The sequence below is a fragment of the Meriones unguiculatus genome, chromosome 9, assembly GCF_030254825.1.
Source record: "Meriones unguiculatus strain TT.TT164.6M chromosome 9, Bangor_MerUng_6.1, whole genome shotgun sequence".
Taxonomy (NCBI): Eukaryota; Metazoa; Chordata; class Mammalia; order Rodentia; family Muridae; genus Meriones; species Meriones unguiculatus.
The window spans coordinates 57,271,217-57,293,705 of NC_083357.1; the positions used below are offsets into that span (position 1 = coordinate 57,271,217).

General features: G+C 42.3%; 2 protein-coding genes across 2 annotated transcripts; one reads left to right on the plus strand and one right to left on the minus strand.

The window, feature by feature from the left end:
* The first annotated feature begins 312 nt into the window (after positions 1 to 312).
* Positions 313 to 8,348, plus strand: Mettl3 (methyltransferase 3, N6-adenosine-methyltransferase complex catalytic subunit). Its single transcript, XM_021652299.2, has 11 exons — positions 313 to 563; positions 3,061 to 3,278; positions 3,357 to 3,761; positions 4,651 to 4,826; positions 5,503 to 5,719; positions 5,926 to 6,113; positions 6,442 to 6,480; positions 6,610 to 6,718; positions 6,815 to 6,880; positions 7,220 to 7,332; positions 8,110 to 8,348. The coding sequence occupies exons 1-11, from the start codon at positions 464 to 466 to the stop codon at positions 8,219 to 8,221; spliced, it is 1,743 nt and encodes a 580-aa protein (XP_021507974.1). The 5' UTR covers positions 313 to 463; the 3' UTR covers positions 8,222 to 8,348.
* Positions 6,989 to 22,399, minus strand: Tox4 (TOX high mobility group box family member 4). The gene is made up of 9 exons (XM_021652298.2): positions 22,259 to 22,399; positions 22,017 to 22,085; positions 16,518 to 16,760; positions 15,498 to 15,758; positions 14,959 to 15,189; positions 12,303 to 12,383; positions 10,896 to 11,639; positions 10,343 to 10,506; positions 6,989 to 9,788 (listed from the first exon to the last, which is right to left on the minus strand). Exons 1-9 carry the CDS (start codon positions 22,262 to 22,264, stop codon positions 9,728 to 9,730), a joined length of 1,860 nt encoding a protein of 619 aa, XP_021507973.1. The 5' UTR covers positions 22,265 to 22,399; the 3' UTR covers positions 6,989 to 9,727.
* Between the last annotated feature and the right edge of the window lie 90 nt (positions 22,400 to 22,489).

Consider the following 22,489-nt stretch of genomic DNA (forward strand, 5'->3'; position numbering starts at 1 on the left):
TTTAAGGGCGCACATCTGTGCTATAGGGCTTGCTAGCACGTGCATGACCCAGAGTATACAGTCAACCAGACTGAGAATTTGTTCACTCCGATGCTGTCCATCTAGCTCTAACCCATACACTATCCATCCGCCAACCACCCACACGTGTTCTATTCCCGCTATTTCAATGTATGGTCTCTAATGACTTAGAGAATCAACATGGCCGCCCTGCCAGCTACCAACATGGCAACTACAGCTTCAGCGCTTCCGGAAGCGCGAGCGAGAACTGCCGTGAGGATTACGTCCGCTGTTTCGCCAACACTTAAAGCTTGCGCTCGCGAAACCGGAAGTGGCTTTTCATCTTGGCTCTTCATCCGGCTGGCCTTCGGGCGTCCGCGTGAGAACTGGATGTATCGCCGTTCTAGGGGAGCGAGGTGGTAGTCCCCTGCGCCTGATTCGAGCCGAGTCCACGCCGGGAACTAGGATGTCGGACACGTGGAGCTCTATCCAGGCCCATAAGAAACAACTGGACTCGCTTCGTGAGAGGCTGCAGCGGCGGCGGAAGCAGGACTCTGGGCATTTGGGTGAGGTGCGGGGCGGCCGGGGAGGGTCGGGGAGGGACGAGGGACCCCAGGAGAGAGAGACAGCCCAGGCTCTGCGCCCTTTCCGGAGCGACCCATTTATGGCACTTCTCAGACGGTGGTAGCCCATCTTCCCCCGAGTAGCTGAAACCTGTGCTCACCTGCAGGGAGCTTGCGGTACCTCTTTCTCCTGGGTGTGCTTTCCAAGCGTTCACCACACCAACTCGGAGCCCCACTCCCCTCCAATAGCCCACTCCAGTCCTGTTCATAGAGAACGTTGACTCTGTGATACCTCGAAGTACTCTGTTCTGAGAGCAAGCAAAAACCCTTTTTGTTGCTTCTGTGGGTCTTTATTCTACCTTAGTTGTAGCGTTTGCTTTGTCACTGTCACTTCTTTACACAGAATTTGGATTAGATTACATTAAAAATGATGTTTCTAAAGCTTTAATTAGAAAATTGAAACCATGAAAAATGCTCAGTAATTTAACATTTATTTTGGTCATGGACAGTTTTCCCAGAGTAAACAGACATGACAGAAAAACTACAAAATCAAGATATAAGAATTGCCAGACTGGGCGGTGGTGCACGCAGTATAAGTGGGACAATGGTTAATATAAGACTTGATTTAAAAAGCATCTCAAAATCTCCCTGACAAGCTAGGCTTGGCATCAGTTGCCTATAACCCTGGCAGGAGGCTAGAGAATTCTAGGTTAGCCTGGGCTAAGCACACCCTCTCTCAGACAAACAAGCCAGGTATGATGGCTCATGCCTGTATTCTCAGTACTTGGAAGGGTAAATCAGCAGAATTTCAGGATACCCTGGGCTACATAGTAGATTCAAGGCCAGCCTGAACTAAATAGAAAGACCCTGTGAAAAACTAGACATCTACATGACAAAGTAGTCATAAACTTTGGTTTAAAACTTACCCATATTAGGACAAGCATGATGGCACATGCCTTCAATTCCCAGCACTTGGGAGGCACAGGCAGGTGGATCTCTGGTCTTCGTAGTGAGTACCACAACAGCCAGAGCTACATGAAAAGGAACAAAAACAAAAAAACCCAAAAGAACAAAAACAAACAAGTAAAAAACTGATATTTGTATAGTCTCTATCAAACTGATGTTTTGGTTTTTTTTTTTTTAGTGGAGGGGAGGGTTGTTATTGGGATTGTACCTAGGGTTTTTTACATGCTGAGCAAGCACTCTATATGCTAGTCCTTAATTTATATATTTGTTTGGTTTTTGTTTTGAGACCAGTTCTCACCATTAACTTTGGCTGGCCTGGAACTTGCTGTGTACACCAAGGTGGCCTCAAACTCAGAGGTCTGTCTGCCTCTGCCTTAGCACTGGGATTAAAGGCAATGTACCACTATGCCCAGCTGCCTTTTTAAATTTATATTTTGAGACAGTCTTGCCAAACTAGGCTTAGGCCATGAACTGTTCCTTACCACAAACATTCTGTGAACTTGGAACCCTGTTGCCTCAGCCTCCTGAGAAGCTAGGCTTCCACACCTGGCTTCCATAACATATATTAACCCCTTTGGCATACTTTGAATCAAGAAAATGTGTAACACTAAAATTATTAGATATATGAATTCCTGTTTAAAAGTACCTTGTCTTTCCTTGTTGCAGTGCTTTATCATTATATTATCATTATATATCAATATTTGCTTATTGAAAGTAATTTTTGGTACTTCAGATTTATAATTTGAACAAGAAAGTTTAGGATTTGCTCCTAATATTATGACTCTGTTTTAGTTAAAAATTTATTAGACTTGCAGGATATCTGAATTCCAAGAGTCTAGTAACCAGCATAGTCCTGCTAAATGCAAGTCTTTCTCTTACACTCTTCAAAGTATGCTACATAGTAATTATTATTATTTTCATTTCTTGTATACTTTAAGCTAAGGCCAGTTATTCTAACTCATCCAAACTTTCAAAGTACTTCCATGACCTTTCCATGTGTACAGCTGGTGGAAATATGCTCAAACCTTTACTTGTTAACCAGGCTTTTAGCCAAGTATTCCAAGGGCTTGCTTGGTGTTTGTTAAGTATGAAACATATTCTTGATGGCCAATAGCCATGATTCATTAAAAATTCAAAATCTATCGCTGGAAAAGATAATCAGATCCCAGTTTTGATAACTGAAAATATTCATTTTCAGATTTTAAAGTATGGATTAATTGTATCATTTGAGAGAAGGAACAGGTGGCAGAGACCTGTAAATTTACCATGCTGCTTTACTTTCTTTGAAGCAGTGAGGGCAAAGAATTAGAAGACTTTTATCCAAAAGGAGAAAGGGTGAGTAGTTCTCAGTAAAACCAGGATTATTTTGGCAGAACAGCAAATGCTAACATAACTCAAAGGTGATCTAGAGTTAATGCTGGTGAGAGAACTTGAAGTGAAAGGTGTGTATGCTAGGAATGTTGGGGAATTTGATCCCGAGGAATGAAAACTTTGCCCTTATTGACCCTTTTCACTGTATTTTTCTCACTTTTAGATTTAAGGAATCCAGAAGCAGCACTGTCCCCAACCTTCCGTAGTGATAGTCCAGTGCCTACCGCCCCTACCTCTAGTGGCCCTAAGCCCACCACAACTTCTGTAGTTCCTGAATTAGCTACAGATCCTGAGTTAGAGAAGAAGTTGCTACACCACCTCTCAGATCTGACCTTAACTTTGCCCACTGATGCTGTATCCATCCGTCTTGCCATCTCTACGGTAATGACCTCATAAAATTGGAACTTATCACACATTTGCTGCTGTTCATGGCAGTGGCTTATGCTCTTCTTTCTCTAGCCAGATGCACCTGCCACTCAAGATGGAGTAGAAAGCCTTCTACAGAAATTTGCAGCCCAGGAGTTGATTGAGGTAAAGCGAGGTCTCCTACAAGATGATGCACATCCCACTCTTGTAACATACGCTGACCACTCCAAGCTCTCTGCCATGATGGGTGCTGTGGCAGAAAAGAAAGGCCTTGGAGAAGTAGCAGGGACCATCACAGGGCAGAAACGGCGCGCCGAACAGGACTCAACTACAGTGGCTGCCTTTGCCAGTTCTTTAGTATCTGGTCTGACCTCTTCAATATCAGAACCAGCTAAGGAGCCAGCTAAGAAATCAAGGAAGCACGCTGCGTCAGATGTTGATCTGGAGATAGAAAGTCTTTTGAACCAACAGTCTACTAAAGAACAACAGAGCAAGAAGGTAGGGGTCATATGGAGCCCACATTGTGCTTGGAATTAGTTTTATTACTGTTTGGACAAGGAGTATCTCTTAGAATTAAGACAGACCAGTGGTTCTCAACTGGGATGATTTTCCTCTACCTTCACCTCCATCCCAGATGTTTGGCAGTGTCCAGCTGCATTGTTGTCACAGCATGGGAGAGTCTTGTTGGCACTGAATAGATACAGCAATTGGAAGGTATCAGTCAAAGTTTTTGCTAAACATGCTACGATGCATAGTAGGACCCCTAGCTCCCTTCTTCACCAACAAAACTGTCTAGTCCAAAATTATCAATAGCGCCATTATGAGGAAGTCCTTATTTACAGAATCTGGAAGAATCCTCAAAAGAGATTTCAGAGAAAAAGAGAAATTTCAAGTAAATACAGGGAGATGAATGGAGAATACCAAATGATACTCACTTGGACGCATTATGGAAACTGATGAAATTATCACTACAATGGTTCTGATTTGAACTACATTGAATTCTCATATGTTCATAACTTTGAGCTTACTTTTAAAAAGTTAGTTTGGTCTTTGATGAGGATAAGCAGTGTTCTCCCTTACAGAATTATTGAACACACTGAGCTAAACAACAAAATACTAGCACTGTGCCTTTCTTAGTACCCAGGCAATACAAGTTAGCTTTTTTGAGGGGAAATTATGCTCTTAGGGATATAAGGTCAGCTTACTTAGTTGTAGAAACCATACTCTTTGTATTTGAATTCCATTCTAAATGCTTGTGAGGACTGAACCCATTTCAACTCTCCTACATTGTTAGTTCATTTCTCTATTACCAGACATTAATGTGAGGAGGCAGTTTAAGGGTTAATGTATCTACAAACCCTTAAAACCAAGGCTACTTCTGTCACAGGTCAGTCAGGAGATCCTAGAGCTATTAAATACTACAACAGCCAAGGAACAGTCCATTGTTGAAAAGTTTCGGTCTCGAGGTCGGGCCCAGGTGCAAGAATTTTGTGACTATGGGACCAAGGAAGAGTGCATGAAAGCCAGTGATGCTGACCGGCCCTGTCGCAAGCTGCACTTCAGGTCTCTTGGGAGGGAAAAAGGTGGGAGGGTTTCCAAGAAGTAATTCCTTTTCAGTGTATTCTGCCTGTTTGGGGTGGCAGTTGTATGAGAAAGAAGACAGGCTCACTTATAAGTAAAGGAAGCTCTACTCAGTCATCTGTGTCCCTGAGCAGTAATGAAAGTTAAAGTCTGAAGCTGGGTACAGGAGCACACACCTATAATCCCAGCACTCACGGAGGCAGAGGCAGGCAGATCTGTGAGTTTGAGGCCAGCCTGGTCTACAAAGTGAGTCCATGACAGCCGAGGTTACACAGAGAAACCCTGTCTCAAAAAAAAAAAAAGTCTAGGAGAAACCAGGGACCTGCGCTTAGGCAGTGTTTTATTTGGATGTAACAGGCCAAGGTCCTTCCTGGAGTAAATTCTTTCATGTAGTAAGGGAAGTAAGTCTACATTTTGTTGTTTTTGAGACAGGGTTTCGTAGCTCAGGCCAGCCATGCTCAAGGATGATCTTTCTGATCTTCTGGCTCTGCTTACCAGTGCTGTGGGATTATAGGCCTAAGCTACTCACCCAGATCAAGTCTTTATTCAAGAGAAAGACTAAAGTTCTTTAGCACTGGGGAGACTGTTGCATTTGAATTGTATGATCTCCTTCTAAGTACCATCTTGATTCTGATTCCCCCCTTTTTTGTCTTCCCAGACGAATTATCAATAAGCACACTGATGAGTCTCTAGGTGACTGCTCTTTCCTTAACACATGTTTCCACATGGATACCTGCAAATATGTTCACTATGAAATTGATGCATGTATGGATTCTGAGGGTCCTGGCAGCAAGGAACATACGCCAAGCCAGGAGCTTGCTCTTACACAGAGTGTTGGGGGTGACTCCAGTGCAGATCGACTCTTTCCACCTCAGGTAATTACATGTCCAGACAGCCTTGGAAAACCTATTTTCAGCTGTAAACCTAAACTGAGTGGAGTATCCATACATGTTGAAAAATAGAGAATAATATAGCAACCTGGCTTACTGATGGGAATGGAATGGGATAGGAACACTTGAGTTAGAGGGTTTGGAACCATCAATCCAAAGAAGGAAAGATGACCAAATACTACCTCATGCAGTGGATCTGTTGTGATATCCGCTACCTGGACGTCAGTATCTTGGGCAAATTTGCAGTTGTGATGGCTGACCCACCTTGGGATATTCACATGGAGCTACCATATGGGACCTTAACAGATGATGAGATGCGCAGGCTCAATATACCAGTACTGCAGGATGATGGCTTTCTTTTCCTCTGGGTCACAGGCAGGTAATAAAATCCACAGATATGTAGGTATGGGTGAATACAGTATAGAATGAAAAGTGGGTGGGGAATAAAATCCTGGGTTTTCTTAGGCATTAAATATGTCTCTAATTTAGGATGTCTTCCCCTTCTGTGAGGCTTGATTGTAGCACACATACTTGGGACTCTTGATTTCAGAAAAATAAGGCCATTCAGATGAGATGCTGTTTCTTTCCATTCTACTCTGATGCCCCAATGCTATTTTCCATGTAAATGTTTCTAATACATGAGATATTCTAAAGGGAAAAATACGAAAAGATGGGCAGATAGGTTTTTAACCCTTACATCTTTTTAGGGCTATGGAATTGGGCAGAGAGTGTCTGAACCTCTGGGGGTAAGTAGAAACTGTGTTGCCTTCTTTTGAGAGCTGCATGTTCCCTTCTCAGTACCCCTGCCAACCTTTGCCTTTGTGTGTGTCTAGCTCTGAAGCTGGTTAAAGCTCTAGTTCTCTCTTATGCTCCAGTTATGAACGGGTGGATGAAATTATCTGGGTGAAGACAAATCAGTTGCAGCGCATCATTAGGACAGGGCGAACAGGCCACTGGTTGAATCATGGGAAGGAACACTGCTTGGTGAGTGTCCCTTCCCAATAGGCCCAACTTAGGAGGAGCTGTTTCAAAGTTTGGAAACTGGTTTCATAAAGTAACAGTGTTCTCTGTATTGAGCAGGTTGGTGTCAAAGGAAACCCCCAAGGCTTCAACCAGGGTCTGGATTGCGATGTGATTGTAGCTGAGGTATGTGTCCCCCAGGCATCTAAAGCTTTCATATTTTCAATACAATTACTCCCGTCAGGTATAGTCTCCAATTTCTTTCTCATTTGGATATCATAGACAGGGCTAGAATTGCAGTCTTGTTAAAAATTTATACTTTTTATTTCATATGCATCGGTATTTTGCCTGGATGTGTGTCTGTGTGAGGGTCGGATCCCTTGGAACTGGAGTTAAAGACAGTTGTGAGTTGTCACGTAGGTGCTGGGAATCGAACCCAGGTCCCCTGGAAGAGCAACTGTAACTGCTGAGCCATCTCTGCAGTACCATAATCTTGAATAAGTAGCTTGAGTTTTTATTTTCTAGGTTCGTTCCACCAGTCATAAACCAGATGAAATATATGGCATGATTGAGAGATTGTCCCCTGGCACCCGCAAGATTGAGTTATTTGGACGACCACACAACGTGCAACCCAACTGGTAACATTACTAGAGAACAGGCCAGCCCCTAAGAACAAAACTTTATAATCAAACACAGAAGTCAATGACTTGTATATATTTCTGGTAGTCCACAACTGGGCTTTAAAGAACTCAGATGGCTTAAGTTTATGTTTAGATCATTTTACTGGAATCGACAACATTCAGGTTATCCAAGGATTATTTACTGGCAATGACTACGAATGACATAGGCCTGGCTAACATCAGTTACTAATCCTTAGATCCAGCAGGATCCTTTGCAAGCTTAAGGTCTGCCTAGGCTATATAATGAATTTAATTCAGTGAAATTTAATATAGTGAATTTGTCTCTAAAAGCGGTGGGGTGGGAAACCTGGTGAAAGGTACAGCTGCATGTTACAGCATATATATAAGACCTCTAGCTTCAGCCCCCAGCACCATCACCACCAAAGAAATAAATAAAGTCCAGCCAGTTTTAATATCTGCATCTGTACCAGTAGTAACATTGTCAAATAACTTCTTATGCTGTTTTTGAAAACTGACATGGGCTGGGCATAGTGGAGCAAACCTTTAGCCCCAGAACTTGGAAGGCAGGGGTAGACAGATCTGTATGAATTGAAAGTTAGCCGGTCTACATAGAGAGTTCCAGGACAGACAGGGCAAGTGAGACCCTGAGCCTAAAGAAACCTAGCATGACCATTTGATGACAGGAGGTACCAGAAAATAGAGTGTGTAAATATTTTAACAGTATTATGCCCTTACAGGATTTTTGGCTTACCTCCTCTTTTCCCCTTGTTTTAGGATTACTCTTGGAAATCAACTGGATGGGATACACCTACTAGACCCAGATGTGGTTGCCCGGTTTAAGCAAAGGTATCCGGATGGTATCATCTCTAAACCTAAGAATTTATAGAAGCACTTCCTTGTAAAGCTAAGCATTCAGAACAATGGCTCTATTGGCCACACCTTAAGAGGAGTGTTACTATGACGATACTGTCCTCCACCCCATATTTAAATAAACGTTTGTATTTTAATTGGGATTTCTGAGGTGAAATTCTGGCTTTGACACTTAGCATGTGTTCTTGTGCAGCTCTTTTCTTAAATATGATTATAAGTAAATTCCTATCTACTTTATTAGCTTGTGAGTGTGGCAAAACAGGTCTATGCAGGTTCATAGTGCATAGTATACTATTAACAGGGTTAATTTCACTGAGTTTCACCATGCTCTAAAGTTTTGCTTATTCTATGTGGCTTTGGTGGTTTATTATTCTGTAGCTTATTTCTCAGGAAAAAAAAAAAAAAAAAAACACCACCAATATATCTTCAGCTAAAGAAAAGCTGAGAATATAAAAGAATTGGCCTATGCATTATGTAAATGAATGCACATTTTAAAGATGTTTCACCAAACACAACTTCTTTACTTTGTAAAACCTCTTATTAGGGGTATATAGAATTCTGCTTCTTACATGCAAAACTGGTAACCAAGTCAGGCAAAGAAAGTTTTGACTGAAATAATACTTGTAGAGGAAAAGAAGATAGTCCTGGATGATGTAATTTTCCTCCAGCCCAGTGTGCTGAGACAGAAACAGAGGTGAGAGAGGAGGGGGAGGGGTCAGTGGGTCAGGGGCAGGGACCTTAAGGCAGGATCTCACTATATAACACTAGCTAGTAGCTTCAAGCTCAGAGATCCAACCCGCCTTTTGCCTCCCAAGTTCTGGGATTAAAGGAGCGTGCCACCACACCCAGCCTGGTTTTTTGAGACAAAATCTACTTTGTAAATTCAGATTGGCTTTTAACTCAGAAATTCTCAAATACTGGGATTAAAGGCATAGTCTACCATGTTTTGCAAAACTTTAACCTCATATTTCCTAGACTGGCCTTAAACTCACTAGTGGGCCAAGAACTCCTTATCTTCCTGCCTGGGGACTGAACTCCGCTTCCTTTGTGATAAGTCATAACCAAGTCCCTTTTAAAGGGGGTATATTTTTCTTTAAATCAGTATTTCCATTCCTCTTTAATTTGGGACTTAAACCAATGTATTTTACCACTCTCATCCCAGTGCTGTTTCTTCCTAGGAGCAAGCTAAGCACTCTCCCAATAACATCTTAGGCAAGTCCTCTCGCAATTTTACCGACACATTTCTTCTAATAACCTCCTATGATTTGCTTCCATATTCCCATCACCCTTTCCTGTGCTATCAACCTGGTAATTTTGTTTGCAGTTGAGAATAAAAAGCAATTCTAAATTACAGTAAACTCGCTGGCCCTGCTACATAGTCTGGCCTCTCCTGAAGAAAGAAAAGGGAGGTGGGGGCACGGGTAAAGGTCAGGCACTACCAGAAGCCCAGCTTGTGTTTCAAAAACAGGCTTTTGGACTCGTGTCCGGCAGATGAATCTTCAAGGCTTGGAGAAGAGGAAGGCTACTTCACAAACACCACAGAGTTCGGATTTCTAGAGGCCACCCAAGCCAAGAATACATCCCTATGAGAAAGATATAATAAACTTATTACAGCAAAAACAGACCCAAATAACTCCTTACATCTCCAAAGTATAATGTCATCATCAAATAGCCTAGAAGTCAGGAATAGTGACAATGCTAATCTATCTTGTAGAGGACACACATGGCATTTCAGATAGAGGTAATTCGCTGGAATATTTTGGTAGAAGGCCAAAGTTTTCACTTACTAATCACTGCACATTTAGCATTTACTCTGCTACTTTGCCTTTGCCCTTACTTATCCCCTCACCAATTTCTCTGGCAGGTGACTAGTAACTGAAATCAGTTCCTTATTCATGCCAGGCAAACAATCTTCAACTGAGCGGCATCCGCATCCCTAAGCAACTGAACAAAGGTTTGTTTTTCTTTTTTTTTTTTTCCTAGTAACATCTCAAATCATATATCTTTCCACCTATCCACCCACCTACCCATTTATATCAAGCACCTCTACCTAAGGTCATACTGATGACATACTGAAGGTTACCAAGTTAACAATTAACTTCACTACTAATTCAGTTAGGAGAACTGTTGAGCTCACCTGCAGTGCTTCACCACACACTCATTGCTGCAGTATTCGTTGTCCCAGTCCTTACTGATAACGGGAGGGTTCTCACAACCAGACCTCACACATCGAGGCTGAGGTGACAGTGTCACAGGGGATCCACTCACCAGTTCCACATCCATCTGAGAAGGAGACTCGACCTTAAGACACGGAGCATAAGGATGGATTAGACTGCTACCTACCTGTCAAAACACTGCCCATACCAGTAGAGAAACAGGTACCATAATCCCTCATTATAAGGAGTTGCAGAAAAGGGAGTTCTTGTTTGCCTTTATACCATGCTTTACAGCTCTACTAAGCAGAATGACATGTTGACTAAGAATTTTATTTTAAAATAACTTGTTATAAAGTGAAGGTGGCATGCAGAGGCAGGAAAACCCAAGTTCAAGGCTATCTTTGGCTACACAGTGAATCCATATACTCTGGCCTGTGTGAAGACCCTGTCTCAAAAATAAAACAAACAAACAAAAAAACCCCAACTGGCAGAACTGAGGTTTTTGTTTCAGAGGAAAACAAAATACAGTCTTACCTCAGGAACTACATCTGTGATCATTTCACAGATTGTCTCAGGAGAGGTTGCCTCTACTGTGTGGGCCTCAGGGCTGCTGTTCATAGGCTGCTCAGGACTGTTTTCTACAGTTGGGGGGACCAGGGTAGTCTGTATTTTCAGAGTGGGTGGAGGCACAATCTTGCTCTGCAGAGGTGGTGGCTGCTGTTGTAAGTTGATTCTAACTTTCTGAGGTGGAGGTTGTTGCATGGCCTGAAGTGGAGGAGGTTGCTGCAGAATGGTGACTTGCTGTTGAGTTGGGGGCTGAGGCATCTGTTGCAATGGAGGAGGCTGTAGTCGGGGTGGAGGCAACTGCATAGAAGCAGCAGCTGCTGCTGCTGCCTGCAACACTGACCGAGTAACAATCTGGGCCTGCTGGCTGGGCTGAATAGTAGCTGTACTTGTTTGGCCTAGTTGGAGCCCACGGGAGGTGACCACTGTGGCTGGGATAACAGTAACCATTCCTCCCTGAGACATGGTAATAGAAGAGGGCAACATCTGTTTGGTAATGATCAACTTGGTAATGTTGGGCTGACCCCCAGCCCCAGAAGATGCCTGGTTCGCCACGTAAGACGAGAGTGTGGAATTAACCACAATGCAAGGGGACAAAGCAGGGGACTCCGTTGAGGCTGGTGCTGGAGATGCTGGGTCCACAGTAGTCACAGGAGGTGGTGAAGGAGTCTGTGACTGTGGCATGGGATCTAATTCCACTGTTTCCACAGTAGCCTAGAAAAGACCGAAACAAAAAGGAACAAGTAATTTACTCTGCATTGTAACACACATTTACCCTTAAGACACCAACGAAAGCTATCATAGAAAAATAAGGATTTTTTTTTTTTTTTTAATTCTTTTGAGAAGAGTTTCTCTGTATAGTCTTGGCTGTCCTGGAACTCACAGGCTGGCTTTGAACTCAAGAGATCTGCCTTCCTCTGCCCCCTGAAAGTTGGGATTAAAGTCATGAGCCACCACCACCACCCAGCAATCAGTACTTTCTTAAGTAAATACTGGAAATAATGGATAAGCTCAGACTATTTATAAGGCTTATAATATGAAATACTGGGGAAGCACTAAATATATTTTAACACTTTGTATTAGTAGGTTCAACAGGTTTTGTTTTTCTGTGTGTATGTTTACCTGCACAGATGTATTCCTTAAAAGGTCGTAAGAGGGCACTGGATCTTAAGCCAGATAGTCCTAAGCCACCATATGAGGGCTGAGAACAGAACTTAGGTCCTTCCCAAGGAGACCCAGTGCTTTTAATTGCTGAGATAATTCCCCAGTTTGGTTTTTTGTTTTGTTTTGTTTTGTTTTTTGTTGTGTGCATGCATGTATGTGATTTACCTATGACAAAAACAAGTGGTTTAAGGCATCTATTTTTTGTAATCTTACCTGACACTCCTGGTTGTCTTTATAAGCAGCTAGCGCCTTGAGATACTCTTTCTTGGCAGCTTCAGTTTTCCGCTTGTACACCTACAGGAAAGATGTTTCAAATGAATCATACTCCTAGGATAAATCTATTGTGGAACTCTGTCCAACCATTCACGGACCACTCCTTTCAGTGAAATCACTGAGGTGAACTGCAGCCTATGCTCATTGCTATATAAAAAAATAAAACCACCTCCAAATTGTAAGATCATTAGTTTACCTAGCTCAATACTGCCCAACTCAGAAACTTTTCCCTTAAGAAATGTGTTAGGTTGTCAAAGATGACCCAGTCCTTACCTCTTGTGTGCCCCTTGTCCCACCCAAAGCTGAAGGCTATTTTCTCCTCTCTCTTGAATCTAAGCTATCTCTGTGACTTGTTTGAATATTAGAGTTTACCATACTACTTAAAACATGAGTGGATGCTGGCTGTGGTGGCATGCACCTTTAATTCCAGCACTCAGAGGCAGAGCACTTTGTTCTTTGTGAGTTCGAAGCAAGCCTGGTCTACAAAGTCACTTCCAGGACAGCTAGGGATATACAGAGAAACCCTGTCTTGAAAAATAAAACAAAAAACACATGAGAGGCTATATGGAGGAGCCAACAACACACCAACAGATGGAAATAACTGCCAGCTCTAGCCAGCCATATCCTATCATTAGGTTACATCAGTAAGAAGCCCAGGCAAGAACAGCAGAAACACCAAACTAACCCAATAGGATGAGAATTAAAGCAGCAACATACAATTAAGACATGTTACAATAACAAATTCGGCTTTGTTTTAGATATTGACAATTTGCCTGGATAGAAGATACAGGCACATAGGGTAATGATAACTGCAGCTATCTTCATACTGTGGTGATTCATACCCTCCACCCCACCAACACACACACTCCCTTCAAACTCCTTATCCTCTGCCTCAACCTCCCAAGTGCTAGAACTATAGGAGTATGCTACCACGTCAGCTGCTTTTTCCTAAAACATGGTATGTGAGTCTCAGTATGTTGTTGGCCCCAAATAACTAGGACCAAGGTATCTTGCCCTCCCCTCCCCCAGAGTAGCTGGGACTACATACACATAAATCAACTATTACCAGTTGATTTTTAAATTCAGTTTAAATTTAGAGACTATACTTTTCAAGCGTACACTTGATGAGACGACCATTAATGAAACTGTAACTGAAACTTTGGGGGATAGCTTCAACATGCAACTTACCAAGAAATAGCTTAACTTTACAAATAGGAAAAACATAAAGCTTTGGAAAGTTAACCTAAATACTAAACAGTTGAAGATATAAGAGGAATTAGGCACTATTACTTATGTCACATGGAATTTCAAGGCTCCAAAGTTACACTAAACAGTTGAAGACACAGGAGGGATGAGGCCCTATTGCTGACGTCACATTGCTGACGTCAATTCAAATTAAGTACACTAAACTGTCCCAACCCTATCATGTAGAAGCTGTATGAACTTAAGTGGGCAGAGAACCTCAGAGTCTACCTTTAGATCATTTTTTTTTTTTTTTTTGTCCTTGTTTGTTTTTGATACAGGGCTTCTGTTTAACAGCCCTGGCTTTCCTAGAATTCACTTTGTAGACCAGGCTGGCCTCAAACACAAAAAATCCACCTGCCTCTGCCTCCTAGGTTCTGGGATTAACGGAGTGTGCCACTGCACCTAGCAGAATCCGCCTCGAGTAAGAGGAGAATAGTGGTGATTTTACAGCTTAGGAAAGAAGCAGTTTTCGTAACGAAATTTTGTCAATTATTTTGTGTGTACATGTGTATGTTTTCGGCTGTGCATGTAGAGATTAGAGGAGAAGTTGAAACTTGCTCTTTCCCTTTCACCATGAGGAATGTGACTTTTACCTAATGAGCCATTTTGCAGTTCCATTTATAGTTTGGTAATGGATTTTTTTGGGTTAGAGATTTAGCTCAGTAGGACAGCATACACTTAGCATGTATTAAGCTTTGGGTTTGCTACCCAACTCAATAAAAATAATTAAATTAAAATGATTTTTTCCCTAAAACTACTAAGATAAAAGAATGTGTGAAGCAGGAAGTGGTAGTGCTCACCTTTAATCCCAGCAGTCAGGGAGGCACAGGCAGACAGATCTCTCTGAGTTCAAAGCCAGCCTGGTCTATAAATTGAGTTCCAGGACAACCAGGGCTACACAGAGAAACCTTGTCTTGAAAACAAACAAATGTGTGAATACCATTATGGAAGAGCTGGCAGGTAAAGATGTGTGGTGGTTTGACTAAGAATGGCCCCTACATAATGTTTGAATGTTTGGTCATCAGGAACTGTTTGAGGAGGACTAGGAGGTGCAGTCTTGTTAGAGGGACTGTCACAGTGGGCTTTGAGGTTTCAAAAGCCAAGCCAGGCCCGGTATCTCTCTATGGTACTGCTGCTCTGAGCTACTTTTCCAACATCATCTCTGCCTGTGTGCTGCCACTCTCCATGATGATAATGGAGTAATTAAACCTCTGAAACTGTAAGCAAGCCCCAATTAAATGCTTTCTTTTATAAAGAGCTGCCTTGGTCCTGGTTTCCTTCACAGCAATAGAACACTGACTAAATTATGTCCACCTAAAAACTTAGAAAATGTTCACTACCCTCTATTTACCTGTTTTTGCTCTTCTCCAAGACTGTCCCACATGGAAGCCACAATCTTCGACACCTCACCAAAGGTGGCATTGGGGTTCTGTCCCTTGATGGCAGCCTGAGTATCACGGAAGAATAATGCATATGCAGAGACTGGCTTCTGAGGTTCATTAGGGTCTTTCTTTTTTCTCTTCTTGGGAGCCTTTTGCTTTTTCCCTGTTTCCACTACCATTGTCTTCTGGCTGGGAAGTTGCTGTCAGGGAGAAAAATGGAGAGAATTAAAAGATGGAAGAAGGGAAGTACTGGGTCGGGAGGACTTTCAGTGAAGGGTTTTGATGGGAGCAAAACTAAGTTGGAGAGATGGCTCAGCAGTTAAGGAGGAAAAGTAGCCACAGACATTGCATTTAAGCTAAAAATGGAAGCAATGGTTTTGAAAGCCATATGGGAGGACACTAAGAACAGTGATTGAGAACAACCAAGTAAATAAAGGTGATTAGGTTTTATCCAATAAGCATTTTACTCTAGAATAACAGTAGAATTGACTGACAGAGAATGCCTCACCCTCCGGAAATCATCAACACCATCTTCATGAAGTGAATTCGTAGGTGAAGGAGTAGTTGAAAGACGATCCTCAGGTGACTGGGCAGGTGGCAAGATGGTGCCACCCCCTAAACTCAAACCAAGTTGAGAACTCAGTTCTGACTGATCAATAGTGGTCAACTGGCTGTGTCCTATTAAGCCAGATGTCATGTCTGTCATTGGTACATCAATTGTAACAGGTGGGTTGGCACTATACTGAGTTCCTATAGAATGGTCCAGGTCCTGAGAGAAGCAAGAAGGGCTGATTAAACACTAAATATTAAGTACCATGTCCACTCCTTATAAATCCTTGGCTCACGTAGACTATCATCATTTAAATCCTACAGAACATCAGACAATCTGTCTACATAAAAAACAAGTTAGGAGGCCAGGCATGGTGGCACCTGCCCTTAACTGCAACACTAAGGAAGACAGAAGCTGGTGGTGGAATCTGCATTTGAGGTCCTGATCTACATATGTGAGTTCTAAGTTAGTTGGGACTACATAGTGAGACCCTGACTCAAACACAGAAAAGGACAAAATTTATTTTGTATAGTCTGTAGGTATGACAACATACAAGCTAAATCCACCTATATTTGTAGAATACTAGTTTGACAATGTGCAGGAAACCCTAAACACCTCTAACAGCTGAGTCTACAATTACTACTGTATTTGACCCAGCCAATTTTTTTAATTAGTCACTCAATGTGCCACTTAAATACCTGGATACCAGAATATGAAGGCTATTACAAAAAACAAAACCCTTTTTAAAAATATGAATCATTTTCATTTCAAAATATCCAAGTTAACACTGGATATTTTACAATCTAAAATTATTTTTTCAGGGAAATCTCATTCAGGCAAAATGAAGTCCTTGTTGAATCTTTAGCTCTAAGAACAGAAAACAAGTACTACCCAAGTTTAGCAGGGAATAGAGGGCTTGTGTTCTCCTTAAACCATTCCTATGGGCATGGGTGGGCCTACAACTATGTCACTTCTTACCATAGTCAAGCCCCCACTCAGGAGGCCCCCGCCTTGCTCCATCAAGCCATGGGTCATGCTCACTGGCATGTCCAACGTCTGGACCCCGTATTGAGCTGAAAAGCTGCCATCCTGTGAAGAGGAGGGGTCTGCCAGGTCATCAAAGTGCCCAACCACATCTGAGACAGCCAGTGAGGGATCAGAGTCCAAGGAGATAGGAGGGATTTCAAATTCCTCATCGCCCAAGCTTGGTGTATGGAAGGTCTATATGGAAAAAGGGGGAAGAATTAGTAGGGAGAATGCCTGGCTCTTTTCAACCTTTACTATCTTTTCTTAAATTATTTCTCCTGTTCTAAAAAGTCAACGCAAATAAGGAAACAGCCAACACTGCTTAATATGCACTACAGATACCAACAGACACCAGTGACTTTTCAGACCATGGAAACTCACTGTTGACCAAGCAATCACACGTTGCTGTTCTCCGTAGCTCTGGGGCAAATCCTAAAAGATACTGCCATGGAAAACTTACCTACCTCTAAAATGTTTGCACTTAAAAGAGTTTCTTAGAATCTCTGCATTTTAGGAATTTCAGTATTAGCAACAACTAAGATTCTTATTTATACATGATTTTAGGACCCAATAATACAATAACAAAAGGATAGTTAATAGCTACAAAGTGAATTTGAGGCCAGCACAATTATATAGCAAGACACTGCCTAAAAAAATAAAAAGTAAACTAAAGGAGAAAAAGATTAGTGTACGTGGCAAAGAGTCAATCCCTTCCTAAATCAGACTATACTTCAGTCTTTCAGGTTTTTGTGCTTTTTTTTTCTCTTCTCTGCCCTCTCATTTTTTAATCTTGTTTATTTATTTGTTTATTAGTTTTTCACACAAGGTTTTTAAAGTATAATTTATATTTTAGAAAGCTTTTCTAATCACCTCCTCTAACTCCCAAGTAAACGACACAGAGAAACCTTGTTGGGGGTTGGTCTGGTGCTTAAAGCTTACTAATAAGTGGGCAGATATCCATTTATACTAATCCTCTATGCTAGTCTTGTTTTCCAGCCATGTGCCCTCACTTACTTGCCACACTGGTCTTGCCTGAGCTGTTTCTGGTCTATCAGATCAATTCTTGTTTGTTTGTTTGTTTGTTTTTCAAGACAGAGTTTCTCTGTTCTAGCTCTGGCTAGCCTGGACTCAATCCATAGATCAGAATGACCTTGAACTCAAAGAGATCCACCTGCCTCTGCCTCCAGAGTGCTGGGATTACAGGCTCTTGACATTATTGCCCAGCCATCAGGTCAATTCTTAATCACCAAGTCCTTTCTCCACCTCTTCTTCCTCCTCTCTCCACACCCCCAAGATGGGGAATTGAAGTTCCACCTACCCCCTCTTGTGCTCAGCTACAGGGTGTTAAGCTTTTTCATTAACCAATTAGAGATAACTGAGGGTAAAGTTTACACAATATTTATCAATGTATGTAAGTAACAATCCAGACTGCAACCAGATTTTGGTACCCAGAATTCAGCACATAGCACCAGACCAATTCTCTCAAGGTTTCTCTGTGTAATAACCTTGGTCATCTTGGAACTCACTGTGTAGGCCAGGATGGCCTCAGATTCACAGAGATCCACCTGCCTCTGCCTCCCCAAGTGCTGGAATTAATGGCATGTTCCATAATACCCAGCTTTTTTTCCTTTTAAAGACCTGGTCTCAAAATGACAAGTCTCTTTACTGCTGGAATTACAAGCATGTTCCGCCACACCCAGCTTCACTCCTATTCTGAATGGGGTCACTATTCATAGAAGTAATAGCAATGTCTAACCTAAGACATATGTGGCACTTTCCTTGTGGCACTAAAAAAACTAAAATAGAAGCATTTGGGAGCAATAAAGTATTGTAAGTAATAAGCAAGAGGCTTTGTAGAGAGAACGTGGCTTATCTCAGCTCATATGACCTTGAGCAGATTTTCCTTATCTATAAAAACGGAGATTAAAGCCTGAACAGTGGTGCACATATAATCACAACATGCAAAAGACTGGAAGGTTATCATAAGTTTCAGGACAGGATGGGCTATAGAGTTAGTACAAAGTCATTTTTTCTCAGAAAACAAAAACAAACCTCAATAACAAAATGTCCAAAACAAGCTGGCTGTGGCAGCACACACCTTTAATCATAGCACTTCAGAGGCAATACAACTAATCTAAACTGTTCCTAGGCCCTGGGCTTTTTTGAGAGAAAGGCCATTTTGTGGATTATATGGAATGGTGCCTAGGAGCTAGTGAATCGGCTCAGTGTATAAGGTCCATGCCCAACTAACAACTTGAATTTTCAATCCCTAGGTCCCACATGGTGGTGGAGAGAACCTACTCTTCACTTCCCAGTCCCCTTCAGGGCAGGTGTGTGTGGGAAAACAGATATGTAGTAAATAAAATGCAATTAAAACTAAAAATAAAGGGTGCTTAAAAACTGACTGAAGTGGGGCAGGAAAGACGACTCAGCAATTAACATTTGCTGTCCTTGCAAAAGACCCAGGCTCAGTTTTCAGCGCCCACTCTGGTGGCCCATGACCACCTCTCACTCCAGCTCCAGGAGATCAAATGCCTTCTGTCTTCTGCATGCACTCATAGACAAACAACATGAAAACTACCATTTCCCCCTCTTCTCATCCTCTCTCCCTGTGCTTCTCTATCCTCTTTCCTTTGCCTGGAGGATTGAACCCAGAGCCTTCCACACAGTAAGCAAAAACTCTAAAATTGACCCATATATTTTAAAAATACTTTATTAGAGCCAGAAAGATGTCAGTGGTTAGGAGCGCTTGCTACTCTTTCAGAGGATGTAGGTTCCATTCCCACATGGTGGCTCACCACCATGTATAAATCCAGACCCAGGGGATCTCATGCCCTCTACTGACCTCCAGTGGGTACCAGGCATGTGCCGTATAGACATATATGCAGGCACAACACCCATACACCGTAAAATTTCTCCAGTCCCTATAATGATGTATTTTGATATAAAGAAGTTCCTAACTTGCACAGTCAAAATTTTCAGTTATTTTATGGTTAGTACTTAGGGCAGCTGTTGTTTTGTTGTAGTTTTCTCGAGACAGGGTTTCTCTGTGTACTCTGGTTGTCCTGTAACTTGCTCTGTAGACCAGGTTAGCTTAGACTTCACAGAGACTGTCCTGCCTCTGCCTCCTGGGATTAGAGGATGTGCCACCACCACCCAACAGCTATCCTTCTTTTTGACAAACAAAACAAAAACCAAACCAACTTGAAAAATTACCGTTCTTCAAAAAGTATTGCTTTAAAAAAATATTTCACCTACTTTTAAGTTCTCTGTGATGGCTCAAAATAAGAGCAGACACAACAAAACCCATACATCCATTAGCATAAAGGTTAAAAGCCAGGGTAAACACTTTTAATCCTAGCACTCAGGAAGCAGAGGCAAATGAAAGCCAGCCTGGTCGCATAGCAAGTTTGCCTTCATCCATCACTATATGGTGAAATCATCCCCCGAAAGAAAACAAACATAAACATAACGGTTAAAATTTCACTCAGAATGGAAGAAACAAGGTGCAGACCTTGTATAGAAACAATAACAGCGCTCCCAGATTTAAAGGAAGCTACTGAAATTGAGCTTAAACATAGCTGTGTATTCCCTCCTCTCAGTAAAAATATCATCAGCCATAAAAACAAAACAAAGAAGCCAAGCCTGGAAACCTTTTTCCTTTTTCTAGAATCAAGACGTCCTAGAATCCTTTTTGCTAGAGATCAAGGGTCTGCTCCACCACCTAGTCATAGTCCCTGGACAGAAAAAGTGCCATCTCTCATGTAGTTAGCTTTTGACTGTTCAATTTCATAAGAGACTGGTGGGATAAATGTGAAAGTTGTTCCCATTTATTTTTTTGAGACAGGGGTCTTTCTATGTAGCTCTGGAACTCAAAGAGACTCACTTGCTTCTGCCTCCCATGTGCTGGGATTAAAGGTGTGCAACACCACATCTAGCCTTGTATTTATTTTTAAAATGAACTTTACTATAAATAAGGACAATGTGAGACTTATAGCACTCCAAACAATGAAATTAGACCATGGAGACCTCACTTGGAAGGAACTCAGGATAAAATCACCAAGTGCAAGATTGAATTTTCTTTCTAATTTGGCCACTCATTTGAGTCACACTTCCCTATGCTTAGGAGAATATGCAATGAAATAAAAAATAAATAAACTAGCAGCCAAGAGTGGTGGCACACACCTTTGATCCCAGTACTTGTAAAGGCAAAGGCAGATGGATCTACATAGTGAATTACAGGACAGCCAGAGCTACAGGAGACCATGTTAAAAACAAAACAACAACAAAAAAGCAAACTAACAACCACTCACTGTCAATCTATATCTCAACCATAAAAATGTTAGGATTTATTATAGGACAAACCCACAACAGCAATTAATAACTACTTTTAGTGCAACAACAAAAACATGCAAGTGATTCACACCACTTTTTTGGGGGAAAAGAATATAAACCTCAAAAGAAGGCCCAAGACTCAAGATCTCAAAAACTAGGAAATTTTCATACACTGCACCTTTCACTTTTGCTTTGCCTAGGTAAATGTTATGCTTATAGTAGGGAAATCTATCAACCAAAAGTTTTCCAGAATATGTGATTCTCAGCCTTCCTAACGCTGCGTGCAACCCTTCAATACAGTTTCTTATGTTGGGGTGATCCCAGCCAAGTTGTTGTTATTTTTTTGCTTCTTCATAACTGCAATATTGCTGTTATGAATCACAATGTAAACATGTGTTTTCCGATGTTTTTAGGCGACCTTGTTAAAGGCCTTAAGCCTTCCAACAACCATTATTTCTTCCTTACACCATCTCCAAAAGGCAAAACAAAATTAACAAACCTTATTATTATAGTTGTTTTTGACAATCGTGATCTAAAGGTGAAGTAATCTGCTCAGTTTGTAACCACTGGCAACAAGTGCATTCTGCCCCTTTTACATTCTCTGGCAGCTATTTCTTTCCCTTTGTCCTTCGTTAGCAAAGCAAGCAGAAGCCACATTGGTAAAAGTAACCAGAGAAAAAATGTCAATGAACGTAGCCGCTACAGAGTTCAAGAATTAACAACTGTCCGAAGTTAACCCCTGATAATAGATAAGCTACTTTTTTTTTTTTTAAATCTCAACTTCTTTACTGAAAAAAAAAAAAAAAAAACAAACATTTCTCGGTGCCTCCCAAGACTGCTACAGTTATTTCACCAACCAAAGGAGACAATCCCACTCGTTCTTCCCATACAGAACAGAAAGGACTCTTTCCTTAAATAGACCGCCTTTTCCGCATCCTGGTTTTCTGATGACAGCCGCTTCCCGTTCTCCATCCTCCCCCCTTCAACTCCCGACAGTCCTTTAGAGACGCTCGAAGCTTCGGCCACCGTCCTCCCCAGCTCCCGCCCTCCCCCACCGTCCAGCTCCAACCGCTGCCTAGGCCCAACGTCGCCCCAGCGTCCGAGGCTCTCGCTCACCTCGGCCCCTGACAGGAAGGGGTGCGAGGGCCCAGTGATCGTCAAGTAATTGTCATTTCCTCCGGGAAACTGTAAACCAAAAAGAAAACACAGAGCGTAAGTGAGCGGAGCAGTGGCGCGCTGAGACCCCCGGCCTCCAAGCCCTCCCCAGAGCCCCTCGCTCCTCCCTGCCAAGCTCCCCCGCTTCTGCTTCCACCAAGTCGGCCGCGCTCCCCCGTCAACCCTCCAGAGCCGGCGCCTACCTCCATCTTCACAGAGCCACTACCAGCGTCTCAGCGTCCGCATAGCTCCCACCGCCCCCAATGAGTTCCGAGCGCGTCACTTCCTCAAGAAGGAGCGTCGCTCTCCGCTGATTGGACGGAGTCCTGGCCGCAACCAGTCGCGATCCGAGCTCCCCGAAGGCTCGCTGTCGCCCCCTGGAGCTTGGTGGGATAATGGCATGGAGAAGAGCGAGGGGCGGCCCTAGAGGCGGC